Below are 25,002 nucleotides of genomic sequence, written 5' to 3'. Positions count from 1 at the left end.
ACTGAATAAGGGCAGAAACATCTATTTAAAGTAGTTTCTTCTTTTACCAGAGCAGTTTGTGCTTTAATTGCATCCATGTGTTTAAGCAGCTGATTCGGCCGCTGAGTCTCATAACTTGAGCTGGACAGAAGGTCTGTGCTGTTCCCAGAAATCCGCCATTGGAACGCATCAATACACTACGGGCCCCTGAGGGCCTCTGAACCTTTCTGCTTGGGGAAACAGGGTTCACCATCTGAGTAACTCCTAAAAACTTGAAAACTAGCATGTGATTTTACGAATCATTCACAAATACCCAATACTACTGAAAAATGCACTTTAGTTGTACTGTACTTCACTGTACTTTTAGCCAATCAGTTAACCAGTTTATCTGTTTCTAGGCGATTGCCAATCTTCACAGCCTCAGGGTTTTACAGACCCCCACACAGACTCTCAGCATCCCAAGGATTCTCAATATGACAAGATAGATTTCCTCTAAAACACTTTATAATTACTTTCATTAAGAAAATTCACCAACATTACCACATTATATAATGCTTAACAGATCATTAGCTAGCAAGTTAAGAAATAATCTTCTTAATTACATGTAAGCATGTGTTACAATTAATGTTTTTTGACATACCGTTATAAATGATATATTGGTCTTTATATTACATTATATTATATTATCCGCCAAAACAAACTGAGAAAACATTAATATACAGTGATATAATTTGTAACGTTACTGTTTTGTATTCTATTGTGTCTGAGTGTTTCAGTACCACATAACCAAATAGATTAACATAAACATGAGATAATATGATAATCTTATCGTTTTTTATCAACCGGTAGTACAGTAGTCATGTGTACTCAAACAATTTCGCTTCAAGACGCTCGTTTCCCTTATCAGCCTGTCAAAGACTTAAGATAGACTCGCATGAGCTGTTAGGGACCATCAATAAAACACCGTGCTTTTTTTTTACGGTCATAATATTTAACAGACAGTACCTATAAAAGCAAACACAAACAAAACAGTTAGTAAACATTTAAAAAATATAATGTCGTTTTGTTAATTATCTTAATCATTAATTAACAGCCAGTGATTGTTACAATTGTTTTGCGTCACAACACAAACATACATTTTACGATTATCCCTTAGAACACTCCACACCAAGAGAGCTCAAGAAAAGTTTTCCAAATATTCACTTTATTCAGGCTGTCGGACAGTTTAAAGACCTGGCTCAGACGTCCTGTGAGGAACAATATTTATCAATCATTTAGCTCATAAGATGAAGCAAGGTAAATAATTATTACAATATGTCTTTTCGTGCTTATTTTAGTTCCGGGTGTGTTTCACTGAAGTAGGAACCTCAGTGGGCTAGGAAAGGTGTGCCATTCAGCGCTAAACCTAAACCCCTGTGTATTAGTTACTAAATGCACGATATAACGTCATTATTAATGCATTTTCTCTGAAAACTGGCCATCATAAGAAACCATGGCTGCGGCGTTACTGTCAGAGACGGAGATCAGACAGCGGTCTATGGCAGAGGAGGATCCGAACGGGAATGAACATGGGGCGGCTGCGCGCAGCACCGCGCCTCGCTGGGGACCGCAACACGCCGGAGCCCAACAGCTCGCCAAGCTTTACTCTCCAGGTAAGACAAGTATACCGACTGTCATTAAACAGTGTTTATAGGAATTGTTTTTGTACTGTTTTATGCTGCATCATCATCGGGCCACATTAAGGCCAGGAAAGCGCGCACGTATACAAAAGTTATATGTAGCTTTATGCAAAGAGGTCAGTTTGAGATCATTATGTGACAGCAGCGCATGAATGACGTCAACATAATATAAGGCACATTGATGCTTGTATAACATCCTCCTGAAAATGCAAGACTTCCCAGTTATGGGTTTCCTGTATTGTGTACTTGTTTCTTCGTAACACTGTGCGTTCAGACCTATAGAAGTATAAGACACTAGTACCTGTCAGGATAAAGTGTTAAGACACTAGTACCTGTCAGGATAAAGTGTTAAGAACAAGAGAATCGTTTTCAACTCTTACTGGGACTGTTCACTCAAAATTTTGCATTCTGTCTATATTTTCTCACCCTCATATTTGTCCAGATCTTTTGGATTATATTTTATATATTTGATCTTTATTGGAGCTCAAAAGAGATAAGAGATGTTGGGCGGCCTGTCACTGTTCAGTTCATCTTTTTCCATAAAGTGAAAGTGAATTGTGAAATTCTGCCTTCAGAAAATGATGGCATTATTTGTTTTGGGTGAATTGTTTATGATTTGCTGTACAACTATTACATATTAATAGACTTTCAGATTTGACTTCATTCCACTTTTGGCTTAGTGGAAAACAGCTCCATCTTTGCACATCATGAGCCAGAGATCAACAGCGTTAGGGAATGCCTTTAACCCCCAACCCCACTATTCCATCCTTCTAACCTCCAACTAAAACAAGATTCAAGTCCCCCTCCACTGTCCTCTAGCTGCAGAAGCAGTGTCATGGGACACTTGTAGTTTGCAGCTGTAATTAAAACTACATCGATTTAATTCAAAATGCTATTAAGAATGATAATGACCACTCCATTTTCTTTGGCAACGCACCCAGCGTGTTAAGCATATGCTACCACTGGCACGTCCAGCATGTAAATTACTTGCCCATGTTGAGAATGTTTGAGAGAAGTTTAAATAATGTTGTGATGCTTCTCTCTGTGAATGGGGTGGATGGGATTTTTGGATGAGCTCAGTTGAGTTTAGTATTCACCAGCTGTGAAGTGCATGTCGGAGAGGCTTAACTGTGGGATTCTTAAGGAAAGTACACGGGGATTGTTGTTTTGCTTGTGCTGTGGTTTGCATGCTGTTTGCGGTTGTAATTAGCACACTTTCAAAGTTTATCGTCCATGACATACAGGATTGTGGTTGGTGGGCGGGGGTGGGGGGTAATATTTCATAGTATTGCAATCTTTTACCTCAAAATGCAAACTAATATTCTTACAAATGTTCTATATTTTAGATTTACACTACCTTTCAAAAGTTTTGTGTCATTTAGGGTCACAAAGGCTTCATTTAATTGATCAAAAAACAGTAGAAACAATAATATTATTACAATGTAAAATAACTGATTTCTATTTTAAAGGGAAGGCGTAATGCTATTTCATGCATTCTGACTTTTTTACACTGTTAAAGAGTTTGATTCTCATGCTAAACGTGACCAAAGTTTCAAAAAACAAGTTGGACTTATTATGGATTATTTATAAGTTATAGGTTTTTTTTTTTTTTGTATAACGTCATAAAGGGCAGAATTCCTTGTATGGCTATCAACTGGCTTTTATTTTAATTTTAGTTTTTTTTTTTTTTAAGTTTGTTTATAAGGTTTATAGACCTTACAGAAAAGAAACATGGATAAATTGATTCTAATTAAGTGTGTGCTATGGCCACTTTAATTTTAATTCATTTATTTTGAACACAGTTCTAATTCATTATTTGAACACAGACTTGGAATCTTAGATTTATTTGGTTTGTTTTTGAAGAAATTTTGAATTTGTTTATGTGACTTTCACACCATAGAACGGTGCGATGTGGTTCCAAAATGGTGATACCTCATGGCTTGCTTCTTGCAGGTATCAAACCATCAACCTTGTCGTTACCATTTCTGCAAGTACACCACACCATCCCCAAATGGTCTTGTCCACCTCAAGCCCTTGTATATTTCCTTTAATTCAATCCTTTATCCACAAAAAGTGCCGTAGTCTTGGAATCCAATGGTTTGGTTACCTGAGACCCTTGACTTCTGATGGAATTCAGCTGAACTGCAGTCCGTCTAGAGAGGCCATGGAGAGCAGAGGGTTGAGCCAGAGAATATGATGTCAAGGATGCTAAAAGCAGACGCTCCGGAGACTTTTCTGAGGCTGGTTTGTGTCTGAGATGAGGTGAGCGGAAATGGCGTTTGGAAGTGTTGAGGCTTACTGGTGAAAAGGGATTGATGAGGCTTCAGTCTGCTCAATGAAGCCTCCGGCTCATTACTGTAACCCCAGGACAGCGAAACAGCTGGACGCCTCTCCCTGCCATATGTCTGCGTGTCATGCACCACTGACTGCTCTTTGTGCTTCTTATCCCACTTTACAGATTCGCCGCAAAGTAAACAGGATTTACAGGCTACTTTCTGTTTCCCCCATCGCCTCTGCCAGTCGCTATGCTTTGGTTACCGAGGTGCTTGTGGTGTGTGTGTGGGAGTGTGTGTTCAAGAAAAAAAGAGATCAATATAGTATTACATCACAAGATCTAGTTTACTATTCAGTCAGCGATCTTGACTTCAATTGGTTTAGTTGTTCCTTATTGTGGCAGGCTGATTACAGGCTTGACTACAAGAAAGCTTGAACCATGCGGAAAGGTGAATGATACGGGTGTAAATTGGTGGACGGCACTATAGACACACTGACCTACAAGTGTAAATGTGATTTTAAGCTTATCAGCTGTCAAACACCTCTATATTTATTTATGCTAGCAATCCTGCAGATAAGCCAACAATGGCTCAACACTGCACACCAGGAGCGTTATCTTCTTTGTGTCTGAATCCGTTCCGCCATAACAGTCCACTCTGAGATACATTCTTGTTGCACACACACCTTGAGAATGATTTTTATAATACATAAATGGATTCTTCCACCTGCAGGTTTTGAAGTTAATGTGCAACTTTATGCAGTTTGAGGGCACATATATATTTTCTTTAATCTTTCTGCATGGAAACAAAGTTGTATTTCCAAGGCACAAGTTTGATACAGTGAATGCTTTTGTCGATTAAATAATCACAGGTTTTGTCAACATTTTCAAGGTTGGTGGGATCAAATCTTAAAAAAACGTTTAACTTATTTTTATCTTTACTAATGCTAAAACCTAATGCTATACAACATGTAAAAACACAAACTGTGGATTATTGTTTTATTTCGGTCAGATGGTCTCTTGCTGTCTCAGTGGCAAGTTCTGGGCCAGAATAATCCGCAGTATGTAGACCATCTGCCAGTTGCAACAACCCCCTTAAGTTACAAAAAAAATTGAGTGATAATATGTTTACAATTATAAGGTGGTGAGAACAGGTCTTTTGCAAAGGCTATGCCAAGTCCGACCACTTGAAATCCAGCTGTTTTCCTTTCCTGTCATTTAATGTGGTGTTCTCTTGCCGTAGATCATCAGAGGGCATCTGACGGTCTTGGAGATGGAAATTTACTGAAGAAATTCACATTGAGTGTCTTGAGGTCATAGCTGCTATGTCAGCCTTTAACCCTGTGATCTTCGGTTCACTTCCCTATCACTCTCTCTTGATTATCCAGTATCTGACTGACTCTGAATGCCATCACTGTTTTATCTGTCTTTTAAATGTAACTCCTGGATGTAGGGGAAGATAAAATGGCTCTAATAAGCCATTTTTGAACTTTTTACCTGCTACTTTACCTGTCAGTTTTGGTGAATGTATGACATCAGTTCATACAGATGTTCACACAGATTTGCTAGTAGAGTAACCACAGGTGTATTTCATCAAATCCAATCGGAAAAAAAACAATAATACAAAAGTTTGGGGTCAGTAAGATTTTATTTTATTTTTTTCTTCTTTTTAAAAAAAAAAGAAAATTATACGTTTATTTAGCAAGGGTGCATTAGACTGATCCAAAGTGACAGTACATTTTTTTATGATGTTACAAAATATTTCTTTTGAACTTTCTATTCATCAAAGAATCCTGAAAAAAAAGAGATTTTGCAGCACAACTGTTTCCAACATACAGAGTGAGTTTTTGCAACAGCTTAAGTAAAGTACTTCTATTGTTCAGCACCTGTTATCTGTATTAATAGTAAGCTAGTAACAGAGGCACTGCAACATTTACATGTAAGAAATAAAAGTTACAAAAGAGCCCGAGCCAAAAGAAAGCAGTTGATCTTTCAGCTTGCTGCCGTGTTGGCAAATTCTCCGTTCTGTGGCAGAGGGCCGGAGCTGTGTAGTGTTTCTCAACCAGGGGTCCGTGAACAACTAGTGGTCCTTGACGTAATGCCAGGGGGTCTATATAAAGTAGGGCTGGGCGATATATCTAACGATATGATCATGCGCATCTAGTCAGTAAATCCGGTTCTGTGATTACCGCTAAATCGCCATCACCTGCTTTCAAATTGAGCGGCATTTAATAGACAGAGCCGTAGATCACTGAAAAGCTAATATCGCGTTCATTATCGAAGGTGATTCATCTTGGATAATGAACATGATAGTGCGTAGCTTGTCAGTGATCTATGACTAGGTGCGCATGATCATATCGTTAGATATATCGCACAGCCCTAATATAAAGTATGAATTTTTTTTTTTTTATGATCTTTTATTTTGTATATTTTGACATGACATGTTCCCATGAATGGAAAAAGTAGGTCCTCACAAATTGACTAAATGTAAATTTTGTTCTGGGGATCCCAGAGGATGGTTTTAAATTGGACTGGGGTCCGGTTCTCCAAAAGGTTTAGATTCACGGAGTTACAGCACAGAGTGGAGACTGGCCATGGAGTAGAATAAGACGGCATGACACTGAGCATAACCCTGCCTTCAGTTCCTCTGCACCGCACCACATACTGCACAACACATCCAAACACACACACAATCCATCCTCCATCCTGATGATCACCTTCCTGTACAGTGCGAGTATGTGCTTCTAATAGGTTGTAAATACAACTTTTGAGCAATTATTTCAAAAGCATTAAAAAATATTACTACCTCAAACTTTTGAATGGTAGTTTATGACAATGTTCACACATCTTTTTGCCTTACCATTAAAGTATATGATGACTAGAGACTCCACAAAGGCACTATGACAAGACTTTTGCACTGTACTTAGTCTTCTGAAGCCATACAATTTTAGTTTTATCATAGACCAATGTTTCTCTCTCTGCCACAGCTCTGAAATTCCATTTGTGCATTTTAATATTCAAATATGGTTTATTTTGATCATGACAGGCTACTTTAGGGGTGTCCAAAGTTGGTCCTTGAGGGCCACTGTCCTGCAGAGTTTAGCTCTGACCTGCTGTATAATTTATCCTGCCTTCCTGTCAAACTCACACCAAATTGACCCCGTCATGCCTTCCAAGTGATCTTGGCTCTCATACGCTGACCCTGGGGTCAAAAGGTCACAGGTTCAAGGTGCTGAACGACTAACTCATGGCCGTAATTCTGAGCTGGTCTTGTGACCCGGGCCACAGCGGAATCAGACAGTCGCTATGTGACACAAAACATATAGTTTTGCTCAGGCTTTCACTGCGCCACTCTGTCCGAGCTTGAACTGCACACTGTTAGCATAAACAAAAGCCAAGTAGGCTCTCGAGGGGAAGTGGGAGAGAAGAAAAGAGAGGGAGACAGAGAGACAGAGAGACAAGGAGGAGGGGAACCTGGCTACCTGCAATCTCTCCTGCTGGTCTTCTCAATTATACACACACCAGGGCAGCTAAATGCATTAGGACCTCAGCTGTATACATGAAACAAAACTGGACTCACACACAAACACACACACACACAAATGTTTTTGGGATGGGGGGAGGGTTCAAATGTGGCAGGGTGTTAACGCCGCACACAGAATTGTCTCTTTTGCATGCCTACACGCACAAACTGTAGAAGCGTACCAGGGTGCCCAAATAAACTTGGACTGGAACCACACAGCCTGTTATTAATATTTGATGGAGTTCTCCATCAGCTTTCTGTGTGAATTCAGGTGGTTTGTGGCAATTGGGAACAGGGACAGTGGGTGAGCCGTATAATTACTATTATCTAAATTCCATTTCTGAACGCGGCCCTTCCAGTGCCGTCCTCAATCAGCGCTGTATTTAGTATGGAGTTCTCGCTGAAGTGGCTCCGCTGTGAATTTTCAATATTTAAAATCCACTCTCTGCATTTTAATCCCTCTCTCTTATTAATGAATTTCAATCTAAAGGTCATAAGCCTACTCAACTCTTTGCGTTCCCGAGGTCAGCTGTTCGGATTCTAGTCCATACCGTAAAGATGTGAGAAATATGACTGAGTTTATGGGACGACTTGTTTTGTTCAATCTGTCTGTCCCGACTGATTGCATACAACCTCTCGACATGAACGTTCATTTGTTACTCTGGAGATTTGGAGATCTTAAAAGGTAGTGTGTATTTGGATTTTATGTGTGTATGGGGGGGGGTGGGTCTCAGGGGTTGCTCTTTCCTAATCCTGTCATCTGGGGCCCTTATCACGGTCTGACTGGGTACACAATCAGAAATGCATTAAAGTGTCTACCTATCTCTCTGTCTCTTTAAAATGGGGTTAACTAATAGGAATGGTAACGAGAACCAGCTTTTTTTTTTTTTTTTTTTTATTATTTTGTTAAATGACATCATAAATTGTTACTTTTTTATGGCTCACATCCCTAGTAAAACTTTTGTTCCTAGTGGTGAATGGTTTAGTTTTTGTGTTCACCCAGTCCAATAAGTTTTTGTCTCTCTTTAGAAAAAAAAAAATACTGTCTATCAGTCCTCACATACTTGTCTGTTTTCATTATTATTATTATCATTATTATTATAAATAACAGAGTATTGTATCCCATGCACAAAGTGTGTTTGAGTGTGTCTGGGTACGTGTTAGCGTGTGTGTCCAAGGTTGAGTTGTCCACTGAGAACAGATGAAAGCAACAAGGCCTGTGACTGATCCATTTGTCCTGATCAGGGGAATTCTACCTCCCTCTCTCTTACTCTCTTTCTCTTCCTCTCGCCATGTATGACCCACTTTTCCTGTCTCTCCCTTCTTTCCCAAAGTCCCCTCTGAAGACAGGCCTACAGAGAGCTGGCAAGGGGACAATGTGCATGTGCATCTGTGCCATTATGTATCCCGCTAAATATAATTGTCTGTGTGCTAATATGAGGTTCATTTTCCTGGCCAGCATTTGATGTTCCTAAATCAATACCATTTCCTTTTTGCCCACATGTAGATGCCCTTGGCATTGTTGGGGGGGGGGGGGGTAAAGTGTGGTAGAGAATGGCTCAGTCATGGCATGTTGGCAGGACTTTGTGGCATGGCCGGCCCTCTGAAAGGCTGCTATTCTGAGTCTGTGAGTTGCTTTTTGTCTGCCTATCCGGAGGAGGTGAGAGCCGTTCTTTCAGTGCCGCGGCTGCGCTGAGAACAGAGGCCCGCGTACCACCGCAGCCCCATCAGGAGAGCCCGCCGAAGAAAAGAGCCCTTTGTTCATCGAGGGTAGAGACAGAAAAAACACCCATCTCTCCTCGCACAAACAACACATACTGTTCACACTCACTGACTTCTGCAAGCGTGACAGGTGATAAACCGCCACCATGCCCCCCGCACCCCACCCCTTTTCTTCTGCACTCACCCTTACTCAGCATGGGGTCTAAGCATCCTATCAGATGTCCCATCAGAGCTGTAAAAGCTTTCATTAATTTATTACAGGATTAGTTCATCCAACAAATGAGAACTGCCGTTGTTTAAGTCTTTTTTTAAACTTGTTTGACTTTCAGAAGGACACAAAAGGGGACATTTCAATAATGTGTCAGGATGCTCTTTTCCATGCAATTACAGTGAATGAGGTGAAGATTTTAAGCATTGAAATTATTCTAAAGTATCATAAGTGGTCTTAAATGACTTGTGCACATATCTGTGTTATAAAAAATGTAATTTATGTAGCTGTTTACTGATAATCTTGCTGCAACCTGATTACTGAATCTGTGAGCCTAACTTGAGAACTGAATCATTCTGATTCAAGACTAGTTTTGTGAACTGGATCAGCTGATTTTAAAAGAGTCAGTTGATTTATTCATCACTCCTTTTATGATATCGATATTTATATTGGATAACGACTTAAATTTGTTTTTTTTGTCACACAATTCTATTGTATTTCTTCAGAAAACATGCACATATTATGACTTTTACTTTTAAAGGTATAGTGATGTTATTCCAAACGTGTAATACCTTTTTTTTTTTCCTGTGGAACAAGAAGAAATTTTGAAGATTGCTGGTTATCAAACCGTTAGTTCATATTGACTTTAATTGTAATTTTCATCCATTTTACCCATCCAAAGTGCACACACACAGCAGTGAACACACACACACCCGGAGCAGTGGGCAGCCCTTTATGCTGCTGCGCCCGGGGAGCAGTTGGGTGTTTGGTGCCTTGCTCAAGGGCACCTAAGTCATGGTACTGCCGGCCCGAGACTCAAACCCACAACCCTAGGGTTAGGAGTCAAACTCTCTAACCACTATGCCACGACTTCCCCAAAATGGCTAAGAGAGGAAAGATTCAGTAGGTCTTTCACCTCAAACTGTGTAACCGTGGTTGCATGCATCAGCAGGTGAAGCACGGTGAAAATCGAGGATGGACGATGCCATATTACAGCCTGCCGCAGAAACTTGCGCACATTATGACAGAGCGAGAGAGCAAGAATGCCATTAGCATTCACGGTCGTTGTTTAGCACTCCAGCTGCCCCTCTGCATCGAACCAGGCGTCGTTGATTAATTTCAGCCTATTAGCACCCCCTACCCTCCCCCCGCCCCTCCCAGGTTAATTCCCCATGCCAGCGAGCAGGAAAGGGGGCTGCGGGTGTGAGCGATGGTGCAGGGGGTTGCAGGGGAGCACGTTGTTGTCAGGACTGTATTAATGAGCACGCTGCTCAGGTCCAGTGGACAGGGGGACGGTGTTCCTGGCTGCGTACAGCGGCGGAGGCTCTGTCGAGGCCTGGCCTAGTTTCTGCCCTCACCGGGGAGCGGGAGGATCCAAGGACTGACGCTGAGCACCTGACAGCGGCCCCACTGCTGCGAGAGTGTGTACACATGTCTGTGTGTGAGAGAAAAAAGACGGGAAAGAGAGGACGCAAGTGTTGGAGTGGGTACAATTTTTTTTTTTTTTTTAGGTTTCTGTCTCTGAATAATCTTGTAAGTTCTCAGAGATGGTGTTATGTTATGTGTTTTGAACAGCGGTAGATATTTTCCCACTTTTCATTTCTCTGTGATATTCTGTCAAAAGAGCTGTACTATTGTTCCTCTACAAAAAAGAATTACTGTAAAAGTGCTTTCATGCAAACCTCATTCAGATTTCAACACCACGTTTGAGGCTGCTGTGATGTGTAAAGAAAAAAAGCACAATGTTGATGACAACCTGATGTGCTGCACCTGGACTTTGTCATCCCTCCACTTCCTGTTGAGCTACCACATTTAGTCCAACTGCACAATCCATTGTGCCATCAGAAAATGACTATAACAACATCAGCTGACCCTGGATCATCTGTTCCCTTATATGTTCTCTGGTATATAAAAACAGGTGGTTTTATGCTCATGTTATGTTGTATTCTCATTTGGCACTGTACATGAACGAGTCAGAACCTGAATTTTATTGTCTCCCTCCTCCTGATGGGTTTAGGGTTTTACAGTACATCGGTTATGGTATGTTTGTTAAATGGCCATTCCACTTAATCATCCACATCACAGCAATCATATTTTTCTAAATAAAAAAATAAGTCATTTTTAATCCAAGTAGTGAGCTTGCGATCAACCTCAAATGTTATAATTTGGTAACTATTTACAGTTTTATTCCATTTGTCAGTCAGTACACTAGTCAAACTGTTTTTGAGAGGCAATAAAAATGACAAAATAGAAAGATGAGTTGTCTGTAATCAGACACCTTTCACATTAATCCAGCAAGCAATTTTACAGTTGAACTCAAGTCTGCACCAAAACCTGGATGGATCTCAGGGTGCTTTATGGGATACAAGCTGTTAGGTTAAGGATTCCAAAGTTTGGTGCTCTTATAACTAAACAAAATATAACACAGGCTTGTAAGTGCATTATGAGAACCACGGTCCATCGTTCAGGCATATAATGTTGGCTGGCCCACTGAGGCGCTATAAATAGCTGTCATCAATATCATCTTCTCAACCTCCTCACGTTCCCAATCCACTCAGGATGGCTCCTCTAATGGCATTAAATTTTCAAAAGAGCTGAGTCCACTGTGCCTCTCCATGCCCACATCCGCCCAACAGGAGAGCAATGGAGAGAGCGATGGAACAAGAAGAAAGAGTCACAGTAAAAGAACGAAAGACTCAGACGTGCTGGAATGCAGTTTAATACTGAATATGCAAGCGGAGATTGAATGTAGGCTGTGGAGAGATGGGGACATGTAGATGTGGTTGGTGTCCATATCTACTAATTCTCTACTCTGTTGTGAATAATGCATTAGCACTTTAATCATCCTCCACGGCCGGCCGCTGTGCCACACCGCTGTCATGGTGGTCTGAACAGTGCCCGTTGTGGCCCCTCCATCGGTGCCCTCTGCCCTGACCTGGGACGTTTAGCTGTGTCAGGCAAACGCACCATCGCAAGAGATCCTGACCTTCGCCTCTACCTACAACTTGTCCTAGTTTAATCGATTACTCCTGAGCTCATGAGATAATGGGACACACACACACTTACACACGTTCAGCTTGTCTCCTGTCCGCTGACCCTGATGACCTTTTCTGCTTTTGAGAGATGTCAGTTCGCTGCTGTCTGTGACCTCGCAGTGGACACTGTAGTTAAATATATTGTAACTAAGGAGAATTAATAACATTCAAAAGATGGTATAAGTATTTTTTTTAACCTGATGAGAGTCTATTCATACAACTACTGACAAGTCAACTAGTTAATTTTGCACTCAGCCGTGTAAATTTTGTCTTTTTGCTGTTCTGTTGTTTCTCAATGTTTTTTTTCCCTGTTCTTCTTTTGAATTTTTATTTAATTAACTATTTATTTCTTAGTGTTGTTGGTATTGTTCCAATAAGTAAAATAGGTCAATATACAGTATTTAAGCCAGCAAATTAAATTCTAGAAATAATCATCTCCAAATTCTTAGTTGTTCTACCAGCTGTTAAAATAAGATGTTTTATCTATGTGATGTATGAAGGTTGTTTCTTTCTGTTGTTTCTTATTATTTTTTTAATTCTTGTTTGAAATTTGTGTCAATCAAAATATGTATAGTACTAATGTACCTTTGTGTGTTTGTTGTCCCTGTAGGAAAGCGGCTGCAGGAGTGGATCTGTGTGGTTCTGTGCCTCTCGCTCTTCGCTCTTAACCTCTCCTTCCTCTTCCTCAACTTCTCCACAGTGCACATCTACAGAATCATCTTTGGCATTGGTAAGCCTTACATTATTATTATTGACCTTTATGTTCATGTCTTTCCTTGTTTTCTAATGAAGTTCTGCTGTCATTATCTCTGCAGAAACCCATTGGTTGTAGTGCACTTTTTTCCATGTCATGGTCTCATGGTGAATTTTATTTCAGTACTGACTGAATTCAACAGCTTCTTTCTTTCTCTTAAAGTGACTGGTATTGTGACAGCAGATTTTGCCTCTGGGATTGTACATTGGGGAGCTGATACATGGGGTTCAGTGGACATCCCTGTAATTGGAAAGGTAAGGACCAAGGCCTATGCATAGTTCAGTATGTATGACATAACTGTTTTTACACTATATGAATGTGATTGGCTACAGGTGTGTGGGCACATTTAGGTACAGTGGCACCATCTTTCTGGCAAACATGCATTTCCCACACACTCATATGCACAGTGTGGTCTCTAAGCGTAGTATCTTGTTTGATTGTAACAAATTACTCCGTTTAATTTTCATATCAGCTTTTGCTCTATTGGCCTGTTATGGTTTACCAGGCTTAAAAAACGGCAAGTGTGAAATGCCATCTCCACCCTGGGGAGTTCAGCCCTTCCTGCTTTCCTGGAGCGCCACATCTTAACCCCACCCACCCTCAAGCCCAAAGGGTGCTGGGGATACTCAGGAGAGGTTGCATTAATGCATAGTACGGTCGCACTCTCCTTGCCCAATCAGAGAAAAGGTCACCCCCTCGCTGTCCAATTAAAAAGCAGCCGACACTTGCTTTCTGTGTCGGACAAGTAGGGGCCATGAATCTGGAAGCATTTATGTGTTTTTGTGCTGACAGGGGTCGTTGTGCTATTATGTGGAAGAGGGCAGTAGACTGGCGGTAGAAAAAGGGCAAACCTTAGCTAAATCTGGTCCCGTGTGCCAATTATTAGGCTACTTCAGGAAATATGGACTGTTAAATGTGATTACAGTGAAAGGAAATTACAAGTATACAGGTTTAGCAATGATCAGAATACACTTCACCGTGAGTGTGGCTATGAAATTTTCAAAGTTTCAGGTCTGTCCGATCTTTCCTATTTCCTATTCTTTGGCTGATGTGTGCTCTATAGAGATGGGGTCCTTTAGGACTGGGTGGTTTGATGCCTTATACTGTGCAACTCCAAATAGTCTGCTGCTATAGCATTTATACCTTAATATGATTTGATGTGGTGATTATGTATAAAAAAAAGAAAGGCGATCATCTAAATGTATGTTTACATTGTCTAAATAAATAAACAACTAAAAAGAAAAATCAGTCTGTTTAGGCTTCACAGCAATATAATGTATTGTGTGAAAAATGGACAGATGTATCACTTATAACACAAATTTTCACCACATGAAATATTGATTTGAGAAGTAACCATTTTAAAATCTTGCTTGTTTATGTTAAGGGAAGTCGTGGCCTAATGGTTAGAGAGTCAGACTTGCAATCGAAAGGTTGTGAGTTCGAGTCCCGGGCCGGCAGGAATTGTGGGTGGGGGGAGTGCATGTACAGTTCTCTCTACACCTTCAATACCACGACTTAGGTGCCCTTGAGCAAGGCATCGAACCCCCAACTGCTCCCCGGGCGCCGCAGCATAAATGGCTGCCCACTGCTCTGGGTGTGTGCTCACAGTGTGTGTGTGTGTTCACTGCTCTGTGTGTGTGCATTTCGGATGGGTTAAATGCAGAGCACAAATTCTGAGTATGGGTCAACATACTTGGCTGAATGTCACTTCACTTTCACTTTCACTTTTAATATATAATCCATTACAGTGTGCATAACAGTCATTCTAACAACAGGACAAGCACTTCAATAATATCAGCTTTACTGTAGGCCTACTATCAATCTACTATTCTATCAATCTATCACGTGTTCGTGGTGTGATCCCAGACATGTGAAAGGACCGCCGGTTACAGCTGGGAATCGATTCCAAAAAGAATCAGTTTCAAGGCTTTGGGAATCAATAGTTGATACCAAAGGTTGAATCAGTTCCTTCAAATGGAATCAATTCCTCTGTAAGAGCATTTCTTAAATTTTAGAGTTAATCATTAATTTTCCATGCTAATAGTGATTGGTAGCCTGATTCATTTTCGTGAACAAATTTGTTTAATTCAGTGAAATCGTTTCAGAAAATGATTCAGCAGGTCTCTTACTCCATTGCGTAATCTCTCTGGAATAGATTTAAAAAATCTCTGAATCAAACAGCCCTAGCCACAAATACCTGGATGAGCGGTCATTATACAACATTGGTATTGACCATTGTCATTGTGATGAATACCTGATTTCAAAATGTCCTGACTGACCAATAAAAATTATTTCGGAGGGCTGTGTAATACATTTTCAATATCAACTGATAGTGACCATTTACAGTTCTCTAATGTTGTCCATTATGGTACTGATAATATACAATGGTTTTAGTCATACTGCCCACACCTTATGCCCTGCTTCTATAATGGGGGCATATTTACATGCTGGTCATTGAGGCCCTCAGTTGTCCTACATTGCCAATTCTTTGAGGCCGTGAGCAGGATTGTAGAGAGCAGATCATCTAAACAGCCCGTTCATCACCAGCTGTGGGTCAGGCCGAGGAGCCCCATTCTCTTGCTTTCATCATCGTCCTTCTGTGCTGTAAAACGGCTCAGCCACACCGCCTCACCGTGAAGGGGTTTCCATCCGGCTCCGCAGCCACCGCCGATCCTTCTGCTGTCGAGGATAATTAGGATCCGCCACCTGGGAGTGATCGGACTTCAAAAAAAGCGAGGGAATTTACAGACATCCAGAACGCTGAGCTTTAAGACCCCTAACCAGCAGATTAAAGGTGGCACTTAGTGGACCGATATATATGGCTTTTTTTGTCCACATGTTCAAACAAGAAGCACCAACTTGAGGGAGAATCATTAATGACTGTGATTAAACAGGCACTTAAGAGCAAAGAGCGTAGGGAGGAGGAAAAAAGGCAAGAGAAATGAAATGGATCTCTCATGTGCACTCTGGTCTTTGGCTGGGTTGCTAGGGCAATCTGAAGATGTGAGTCGTGATTAGGCAGAAGGCGGGTGAGGCGAGACGAGGCAAGGCAGGCCGTTAAATGGTGTGGGATTAGCAGCAGCGAGGCACAGGTTTGCCGCAGTGTGCCGGTGAGTCGACATGCACGCCGTGTGCTTGGGCTTAGCGCTCTTTTAATCTCACGCACAGATAGATGGAAAGGAAACGAGGAGAACAGGAGGGAGCATAATTGTCGAAATATCAACAGATAGTTTTCTCAGCTCCAGCAGAGTGTCACCACTTGCTCTCAGATATAGGTGTGATTGAGTTCAGCCCACAAACACGCAATAATGACACCCCCCCAAGCTCCATCTCTGAAACGCTATGGTAATGTGCCTCCAGACGATTTCTCCTTTTTATGTGGAAAATAAATTACATTCATTCTTGTATTTTCCTTTGTGCTTATACAATCCTTTCTCTTAGTCCCTTTCATTTTACGACACCCGCCCAGTCGCAGACGGGTGTCCGTCTCAAAGCAGCACTCCTGGGCGTGAGTGACAGGCGCTGCTGGGTTAGTGGTTTTCATGATGCTGGATCTGAGCCGTGGGGAAGTGATGTTTAATGCCAGGTTATCTCTCCGCTCCGAACGTCTAGCTCATGTTGCATGTGTCAATTTTTCATTTAGGACCTAGTACCGCCAACACACCAATTTGCGTCTATCAGTCAACATCTAACCCCACCCAGCCCTGTCTTGTGGCCAGATTCAGGCAAAATCTTCCTTTTCGCATTTTCAATGCTGATTTTTATGGAAAACCTGTGGTTGCTACATTCGTACTGATACGGATGTGCAAAAGTGCGTATTTTCATAATTGACTAACCAGACAGCATGTTGCCTGGACAACTAGTTGACTAATCATTATTGACTAGAAGTACTGTATAATAAATAAATAGGTTGGTTTTGGTGCACCTGATTCTATTTTTCTTAAACAAGGCACATTCTTTAATCGTGAACATCTAAATGAGTTAAGTGAAATGACCCAGAAGCAACTGGTTTTAAAAGTTGGACTATTTTTTACTGGTGGACACATGCAACTCTGGTAGCAAAATGCTAAAATTTGCATGAAAATTTTCTAACGGTTCGGTTAAAATAACAACATTTATATATATATATATATATATATATATATATATATATATATATATATATATAAAAAAATGTATTCAGTCGTCCTTACTAATCGACTATTCAGTTCTTGCAGCTGAACATTGTGACCGGTTCTTATTGGGACAGTAGCTGAGTACATTATCAAATATTAATTAATAAAACATTCAAGGGTGTCAAATGTGTAGAACTTTGTGACAGATGTTTCTGAAAAGTTCTACACACAGATTTTCTGTGGGCTTCCAGCTCATTATCAGTGGAGAAACTTCAGGCAGAGGATGTTTTTGGTTTCTGTACTGATTATTTTAGTTTAAACTCTTCTTTTTTTAATTATCACCCTAAAATGCACATCCAGTGTTCTTACAGCTTGTTCAGAGTCTAACTATAACACAACAATAGCTTCTAGTTTGACCCTGCACTGTCTTTATCATAGACGTACCCATTCATTACCACTGGGTAATGGATCTAAATTGCAGCCCTAGACACCCCTGCCTGTTTTTCAATTGAACCTTAACCTCCCTTCTCCCTGCTCCCCCCATCTCTCTTTACCTCTCTCTTTCCATTCAGGCATTTATTCGCCCGTTCCGGGAGCACCACATTGATCCGACGGCTATCACACGGCATGACTTCATAGAGACTAATGGAGACAACTGCATGATCACCATCCTGCCTCTGGCCCACATGGCCTATAAATTCCTATCCTACCCACCAGGTACACACACACATCCACTCTCTTTTCCAATGTGTCATTGAGAGTGAGTCAGTGTGACTATTTAAGAACCAACGAGTGTGACCTGAGTGCAACACCTTGTCTTGGAGCTGTCGGTTTGCCCCACATTCATCTTAAAATCGACAAATGAGAATATGGTTTGAAAAGGGTCAAATGTTCTCAGTTCCATTTTTGCCCTGCATGGGTTGCAGGAGCAGCTCAGGCAAAAAATTTAACTTTTTATTCTTCACTCATGCTCATGTTATTATGACTTTCTTTCCTCCTTATAAGGAGTGCTTACATTTTCCATATATTTAGATATTTCTAATGTTGTTTTTTTTGGCCATTAAAGGAATAGTTCACACAGAAATAAAAAATCTGTCAGCTGTTACACACCCTTAAATTGTTCCAAACTCAAGACTTTCCCTCGAGTGAAAGTCCATTCCACTGAAATGTTTACTCTTCAAAATATTCTTAATGAGATCAAAATCCATATTGAGTGGATACAAAGACACAATTTACATAGAGCACATTGAATATGGTAAAAGGAAGCTCAACTATACTTGATTGGATGCGTTTTTTTTATTTTTTTAGATTTTTAAGGTGTTTTGTATTGCTTTGTGAAAATAGCTTGAAATTTAATTAATTTTTTTGTTCTTTGTCGTTTATTATGGAGTTTTTTTTAACCCCTGAACTCATACTCATGTTATTGCAAACTTGTATGACTTGTATCACAACACAGGAAATTGAGGAAGGATCTATGCTTTATTTTTTCTTATGATTAAAGTCAAGTAAATTTAAATTAATTTTTTTTCTTACATAAAACTACATAAATTCATAAGACCTTGAATATCGCACACAATTTTTCTGGAACTCAGCAGCATCCTTCCTGTCTCATTTATGGTTTCCAGTCATTCTTGTTTTAAAAACATGAGAATAAGTAAATGGTGACAGAATTTTCTTTGTATAAAATTCCATGAATTCCATTAAATTAAATTCCATTCAAACTTTTTTGTTCTTTTTTTTGCTGATGATCTGCTCAATCCTAAGAAAATTGAAAGGTCAGTTTGATTTGATGTTTCTCATGCTAAAGGATAAGGCTTGTATTATACTTGAGGGTTAGGGCATGTCGTATTAATTTGCATATAATTTTATCTCTCTTTCTCCACCTTATGCCATTGTTCGTTTATCTCTCCCTCCACCTCTCCATTACGCTATCTCTCTTTCCCAGATGCCCTTGCAGAGTCCTACCCCTGGGAATGTTTTGTTTTTGCGTTGGCTGTCTTTGTAACCATGACTAATCAGATCCACAAGTGGTCCCACTCCTACTTTGGCCTGCCACTTTGGGTCACACTACTGCAGGACTGCCACCTAGTGCTCCCACAGAAACACCACCGGATCCATCATGTGTCGCCACATGAGACGTACTACTGCATCACCACAGGTACACACTCATGCTTCACTTGATGAGTCGGAAGCCTGGTGTTAGTGTTATCACCTGAAAATGAGAATTCGGTCATTATTTACTCACCCTTATGTCATGTTAGGACTTAGTCTTCTGCAGAACACAAAAGGAGATATTTAAAAAATGTCTCCGTGTTTGTTTTCTTGTTAATACAGTGCAATTCAATGGGATCCAAAACAACAATGGATGTCATTAACTTTATTCGTATGAACAAAAACAGTGGAAGTCATACAGGCTTACCACAACACTAGGATGAGTAAATTATGTTTTTAGGTGAACTATACCTTAAAATATACCCAGAGTCCCATAGGCATCTTTACAACAACAATACATACTGGATCAGATTCAGATGAGGAAGGTGAACTTCCTCTGAGAGACTTTACTGTAGTCGATCGTGGTAACCTACAGTATCTGGCAAGGATTCTTCCACGGAGCGTGGCCTGCATCGCCAGTAGCTGTAAAGAGTGGGTTAAAATAACTGTTTTAAAGTCAGCTGTGTCTGTTCGCACATAAGTGTGTGTGTGTGTGTGAAGGCATTAAACTCCCATGATAGCTGGAGCACTCAGTATGCGACGTGCATCTCTGTGAGAGAGGGGAGCGAGGATGCTTGTGCGTCACCCTGCACCCAGTGGACGACAGATGCGTGTGTGTGTGTGCACGCATGCTCCAGAGCACAGACCGGTCCTTTTGACCCTCCCTCTTTTCTTTTCCACTGCTGCTCCCTGATCCCACTGGGAGACGCTGATGAAGGGAGAGGAAAGGGTCTCGCACACATACACAAACATGCCCGCTTGGGAGTCTCTCTCTGCGTGAGCCCTGCTCCTCCACCCTCCCTGCCCGAGTCCCCAGGGGCCAGGGCCCGCCTTTGTGTATGCCACTGGCTGACAACCTCCATGTATATTTAATGCTAACCTGCTGTCAGTGCTAACAAATAGGCTTGCGTGAAGGGGGGGTGGGGGCTTTGGGTTTGACAAAGATGAAAAATCAAACAAACATGATGAGCTGTTCTGCTCTCCTCCTGCACCAAAGGGGTCACTGTAGAGAGAGGGTACAAACACACACACACACTTGGAGTTGACACAGACGTGACCGAGGAACAGTGTGGTGCTTATATACAGACATACAAGGCCAATGGCTGACTATGTGATAATAGTCATAATCAGGGTTCACTGAAAACAGTACTGTGGCGGTACCATGGTACTGTAATGGTGTCAGGTGGAAATACCATGGTATTTTCAATTGGCACTGAATGATTAGAGTGTTCCTATACCATTACTATAGTATGTACATGGTACTTCAAAGTATGCAATTGTACTTGCACATAGGGGTAGGCGATATCAAAATTATTGTGTTTTTGTTATTTGGCTATTAAAGAGATAGAAGAACAATTGAACATTTTCACCAATTACTCACCCTTACTTGGATCCATGTCGTTCATCTTTTTCTTGAAATCTGAGAGATTTCTGTCCCTCCATTTAAAGTGCATTCCACCAAACAGACACTTCAGAATGTTCTTAAGATTCTAAATGAAATCCGTCTTCTTTGGAAGAGATATGGCAAACATAGAGCACTTCAAATATGGTAAATGGAAGCTCAACTGTTATTGCTTAGCTTGACCCTGAGAACAAACCTTATTGGTCTATATATAGATTTGTATAGAAAATATTGATGTTTGTTACTAAGGGTTTCTACATTACTATATTTTGATTCTAGTTGATTGTAACTAGATTGGATTCATTTGATTGATAGAAAACAATCACCCTTTTAATACAGTAGTAAATAAATAAATAATGAGATGTATATTGGAAATCTTAATATTTTTAGATATACCGTCCAGCCATACTACTATAGTGCATGTCCAAAGAACATGATAGTATAATGGTCATTTTTAAGACTTCTGGTAAGCGCTCAAATGCCTGAGCCTAGGCTGATGTATTGTGTCTCTGTTTTGCACTTTGTCCTGCACGTTTTTGTGTGTTAAATATCTGAATATCTTGTGTGTGTATGTCTGAAATGGTTTCCTTGTCAAAACCCAATGGAATGCGTGTCTGGGAGCACAACAGAAGTGTGTGTGTACGTAGTGGAGTTGAGGCGGGCTGGCTGGGGGTGGGGTGCTGCTACATATTTATAGCAGTAAGTATGTACATTACTCTACTGCTTGCGCCTGATCTTCTGTCCATCCCCTGGGAGTCACCATCCAGGAGCTTCTGTGTCTCACCGCTTCTTGATGTTGTTCTCTGTGCCTTCCCCTTTTTCTTCCTGTCTTGCTCTTTTGTCCTTGCACTCTCCTTTTTGCTTGCCTTGCCCCTCTAAGTGTTCTCTCTCTCTCTCTCTCCTGCATTTCTCTCTTTTCTCTCGCTGGTGAGTTTTCAGAACGGTGTGTAATTCAGCGAGAGGAATGAATTTGTCTGGTTGCCTTTACACATCAAGCCTGTGTGCTTCACCTGTTTCTGTATTCCTTTTTCAGTTTTACTCCTGTTTCAAAGTACTCTGGCACGATTGTTTTATGACAGTTTTACACACAATATTAATGTTTTACATGTATCATAATTTATTAATAATGCATTAATTAAAATGTGATGTGTTTATCCCTCTTTAATCTTCAAATGTATTTTATGGTGTATGGCATGTTTTCCAATTATATACACTATTATTTAGAAGTTTGGGTTTGGTGAGTTTTTTTTTTCAGGATTTGATGAATATATAGTAAAAAAAAAAAACAGCATTTATATGAAATAAAAAAATTCATCAATTATTGATAAATTGAACACATTCTTGCTGAATTGTTTTTATATATAGTGCACACAAGTCCAATTTAAATGCTTTCTCTTCTGTCATTCTGTAGCACTTGACTATCTAATCTTACACTCATATTAATAACAACTACTCAGGAGTCAAAGTGTTTTTTTTATTCCTCCTTTTGGTCATGTCTTATCTTATATGAGCCGCAGCCATTGATGTCCCTTCATAAACATTGGTGCCTGACACCCCTGCTTCTCTATCATTCTCTCCCTCAGGGTGGTTGAACTACCCGCTGGACAGAGTTGGTTTTTGGCGGACGATGGAGTGGTTGATCGAGAGATTGACGGGTCAGAAGCCACGCAGTGATGACATGGTGTGGGCCAAGAAATCCGAGTGACCAGGATAGCAGGACGGAATTCCCTCTCATCCATCTCTCCCCCTCTTTAGGGGGAACAAAAACTGAATATGGGCCTTACCTCTGTACCCCAAAACCTCTCTCCTTTAATGTTCCTGTGTCCCTCTGTCTCCTCTAAACCATCTTCTCTACAGCACATAACCACAGACCACTCTTACCGCTGGGGCCTTTTCCAGTCACTGAGGTCTGCTACACGCAAGCCATCTCCTCTACTGGCTCCCTCCTCTCTTTTTGTAGATGTCCATACACAATGAAATAGTAGAAAGACAAGATGAATTTCAAAAGGGTGGTCTCAAACTGATGAGATAATGATGAGAGACACTGTTTCTCTCACAATCCTTTGCTCCAAAATGTATGTAAAATGTATGTTTTCTGGAGGTTGGGCTCTCCAGTGGACCTAAACCATGTTGTGATTTTCCCAGCATGGTTTTCATAGCAAGGCATGGAATTAGATGAGCAATGAAATCGGGATTTGATTCCAAAAACGGCAATAAAAGATTCTTTGTTATCTCAAACACTCTCCAGTTTCAAAAAAGCATCTCGACAGCATTAAAACACTCCCTTAGTTCGAACCGAAGGACGCACGGAGGACCCATTTCTCAAAAAACACAGGGAATGGGTTTTGTTGGCCAGCCCACACGGTCAGTGCTCAGTTGACCCGACTGAATGTTTTGCCTGAGTGTTATTTACTGAGCTTGTGTTAGCCTTATGTACAAACCCATTACACTTATTTCTAATCAGCTTACAGCTTAGTAGTGATGAACATTGATTGTGTCTCTGGTGTGTTGACATATTACTGATATTTGGAGTTGTATTAACAGTCTAGCTCGTGATGTCCTCCTGCTGCATCCTGTGGTACACAGGTTTAACCAAGATTGTACTAGCAAAATCTCACTTTAGTAAAAGGTCAATTTGAATCTGAGTTACCAAGCTTTATTAAAGAGAATTTTTTTTTCTTAATGAATATTCACACTATTTGACCAGTGGTACTTTTCATGCAAAACATAAGCAAAAAACAGCCAAATACACTCCCTATTTTCTCTCTCTCGCACATAATTACACATGCACACTTACAGATTTTAATCATGAACTCCAAAAACTAACTCTGTGAAGATTTCCTGTTGATTTGTCATTTGTGCTAACTGATAAATGGAGAGAATAAGGGTTTTATATAGTGGTTCGGTATGGATTGTCTCACGTTCTCTTACAACAGCTGCAGCTCCACTATTTGGATTTTATTGTCTAGCTTTTTTTTTTAATCAGAGTACAATATAACACTCAGCCTTGTATTTGTTATTTGATCTTACTTTCTATCTTGCAGCTAATGCTTGCTGCTATTCTGCCTTAAACCAATGTTTTTATTAGCTGTATGATTTAATAAATATCTAATAAATAACATTTGATTATCTAATGTTTTTTTGTTTTTTTTTTATAACTCAAGTGATTTTTAAATGTTGCTCATTAGATATAAAAGTTAGAAGCAATAATTTAGTTCTCTTTGTTAAAATGAGAGCGTAAAACAATTACAGAGCTTTGCAAAGATAATTGCGCTGGAAATCTGCTGGGTACTTTTAGGTGATTTAACAATGAGTCACAAGCTCAGTTCTACTCGAGCTGAAAATGTTTATGAGAGATTCAGGGGGGTTCATTTAGAAAAGCACTAAACTGCAACCTTAATTTAATAATTTGTAACAAAGAATTGATTGGAATTAGCAATTTATATAAGATTGACCGTGTGGACATTAAATGATGAGTTAAGAGCTCCATCTGGTGGCCGAACCATATCTACACAGCTGAACGAATCATACTGTACTCGATTGTACTGTCATGGGTTTTGTTTTTGTGGCAATACCTTGTTTTTGTTTGTTTGTTTGTTTTTTTATTCCTTTGCAGTATCGCAAAAAATAAAAAAAACTATCTTAATCGGTAAATATTCACTACCATGGTATATTTTGAAATATATTATTTGAAATCATCACTGTTCTGATCTCTGTGACCTGGTGATGGGGTTGCTTTTCAACCCAGTGATGGGGCAAGGTGTCAAATTGTTGTATAGGATGTTATTTAACCACAAAACACAGATTGCAATAACATACTATCAAATTAGCCATGATTCACTGGCTAAAAATCACTAAGCTTTGGAAATTACAGATTGCACTTTAATGCGGTAATGTTTTCTGGAAGTCTCTCATGAATTTTGGAGTGAGTTTAGTATTGTTGTGGTTGTTTTTTCCCTGTGAGAGCATTTAAAGTACCATTAAATTGTTTGGGGTCAGTTAGATAAAATACTTTTATTAATCAAGAATGCATTAAATTGATCAAAATTGACAGTAAATTTTTTTTAATTTTTACAAAAGAATTGTATTTTAAATAGATGCT

The 25,002-nt window shown here is 40.2% G+C and overlaps 1 protein-coding gene across 1 annotated transcript; it reads left to right on the top strand.

Annotated features, from left to right (window-relative positions):
* Positions 1–1,117: 1,117 nt before the first annotated feature.
* On the top strand, positions 1,118–22,965 carry LOC132156181 (plasmanylethanolamine desaturase 1-like). Its single transcript, XM_059565073.1, has 7 exons — positions 1,118–1,275; positions 1,467–1,631; positions 13,029–13,148; positions 13,335–13,426; positions 17,860–18,004; positions 19,233–19,445; positions 22,484–22,965. Exons 1-7 carry the CDS (start codon positions 1,266–1,268, stop codon positions 22,603–22,605), a joined length of 867 nt encoding a protein of 288 aa, XP_059421056.1. The 5' UTR covers positions 1,118–1,265; the 3' UTR covers positions 22,606–22,965.
* Positions 22,966–25,002: the final 2,037 nt, after the last annotated feature.

This window comes from Carassius carassius, chromosome 13 (genome assembly GCF_963082965.1).
Source record: "Carassius carassius chromosome 13, fCarCar2.1, whole genome shotgun sequence".
In the NCBI taxonomy this organism is placed as follows: Eukaryota; Metazoa; Chordata; class Actinopteri; order Cypriniformes; family Cyprinidae; genus Carassius; species Carassius carassius.
The sequence above is the reverse complement of the archived record's forward strand: the minus strand, read 5'-3'. Positions and strand labels throughout refer to the sequence as shown.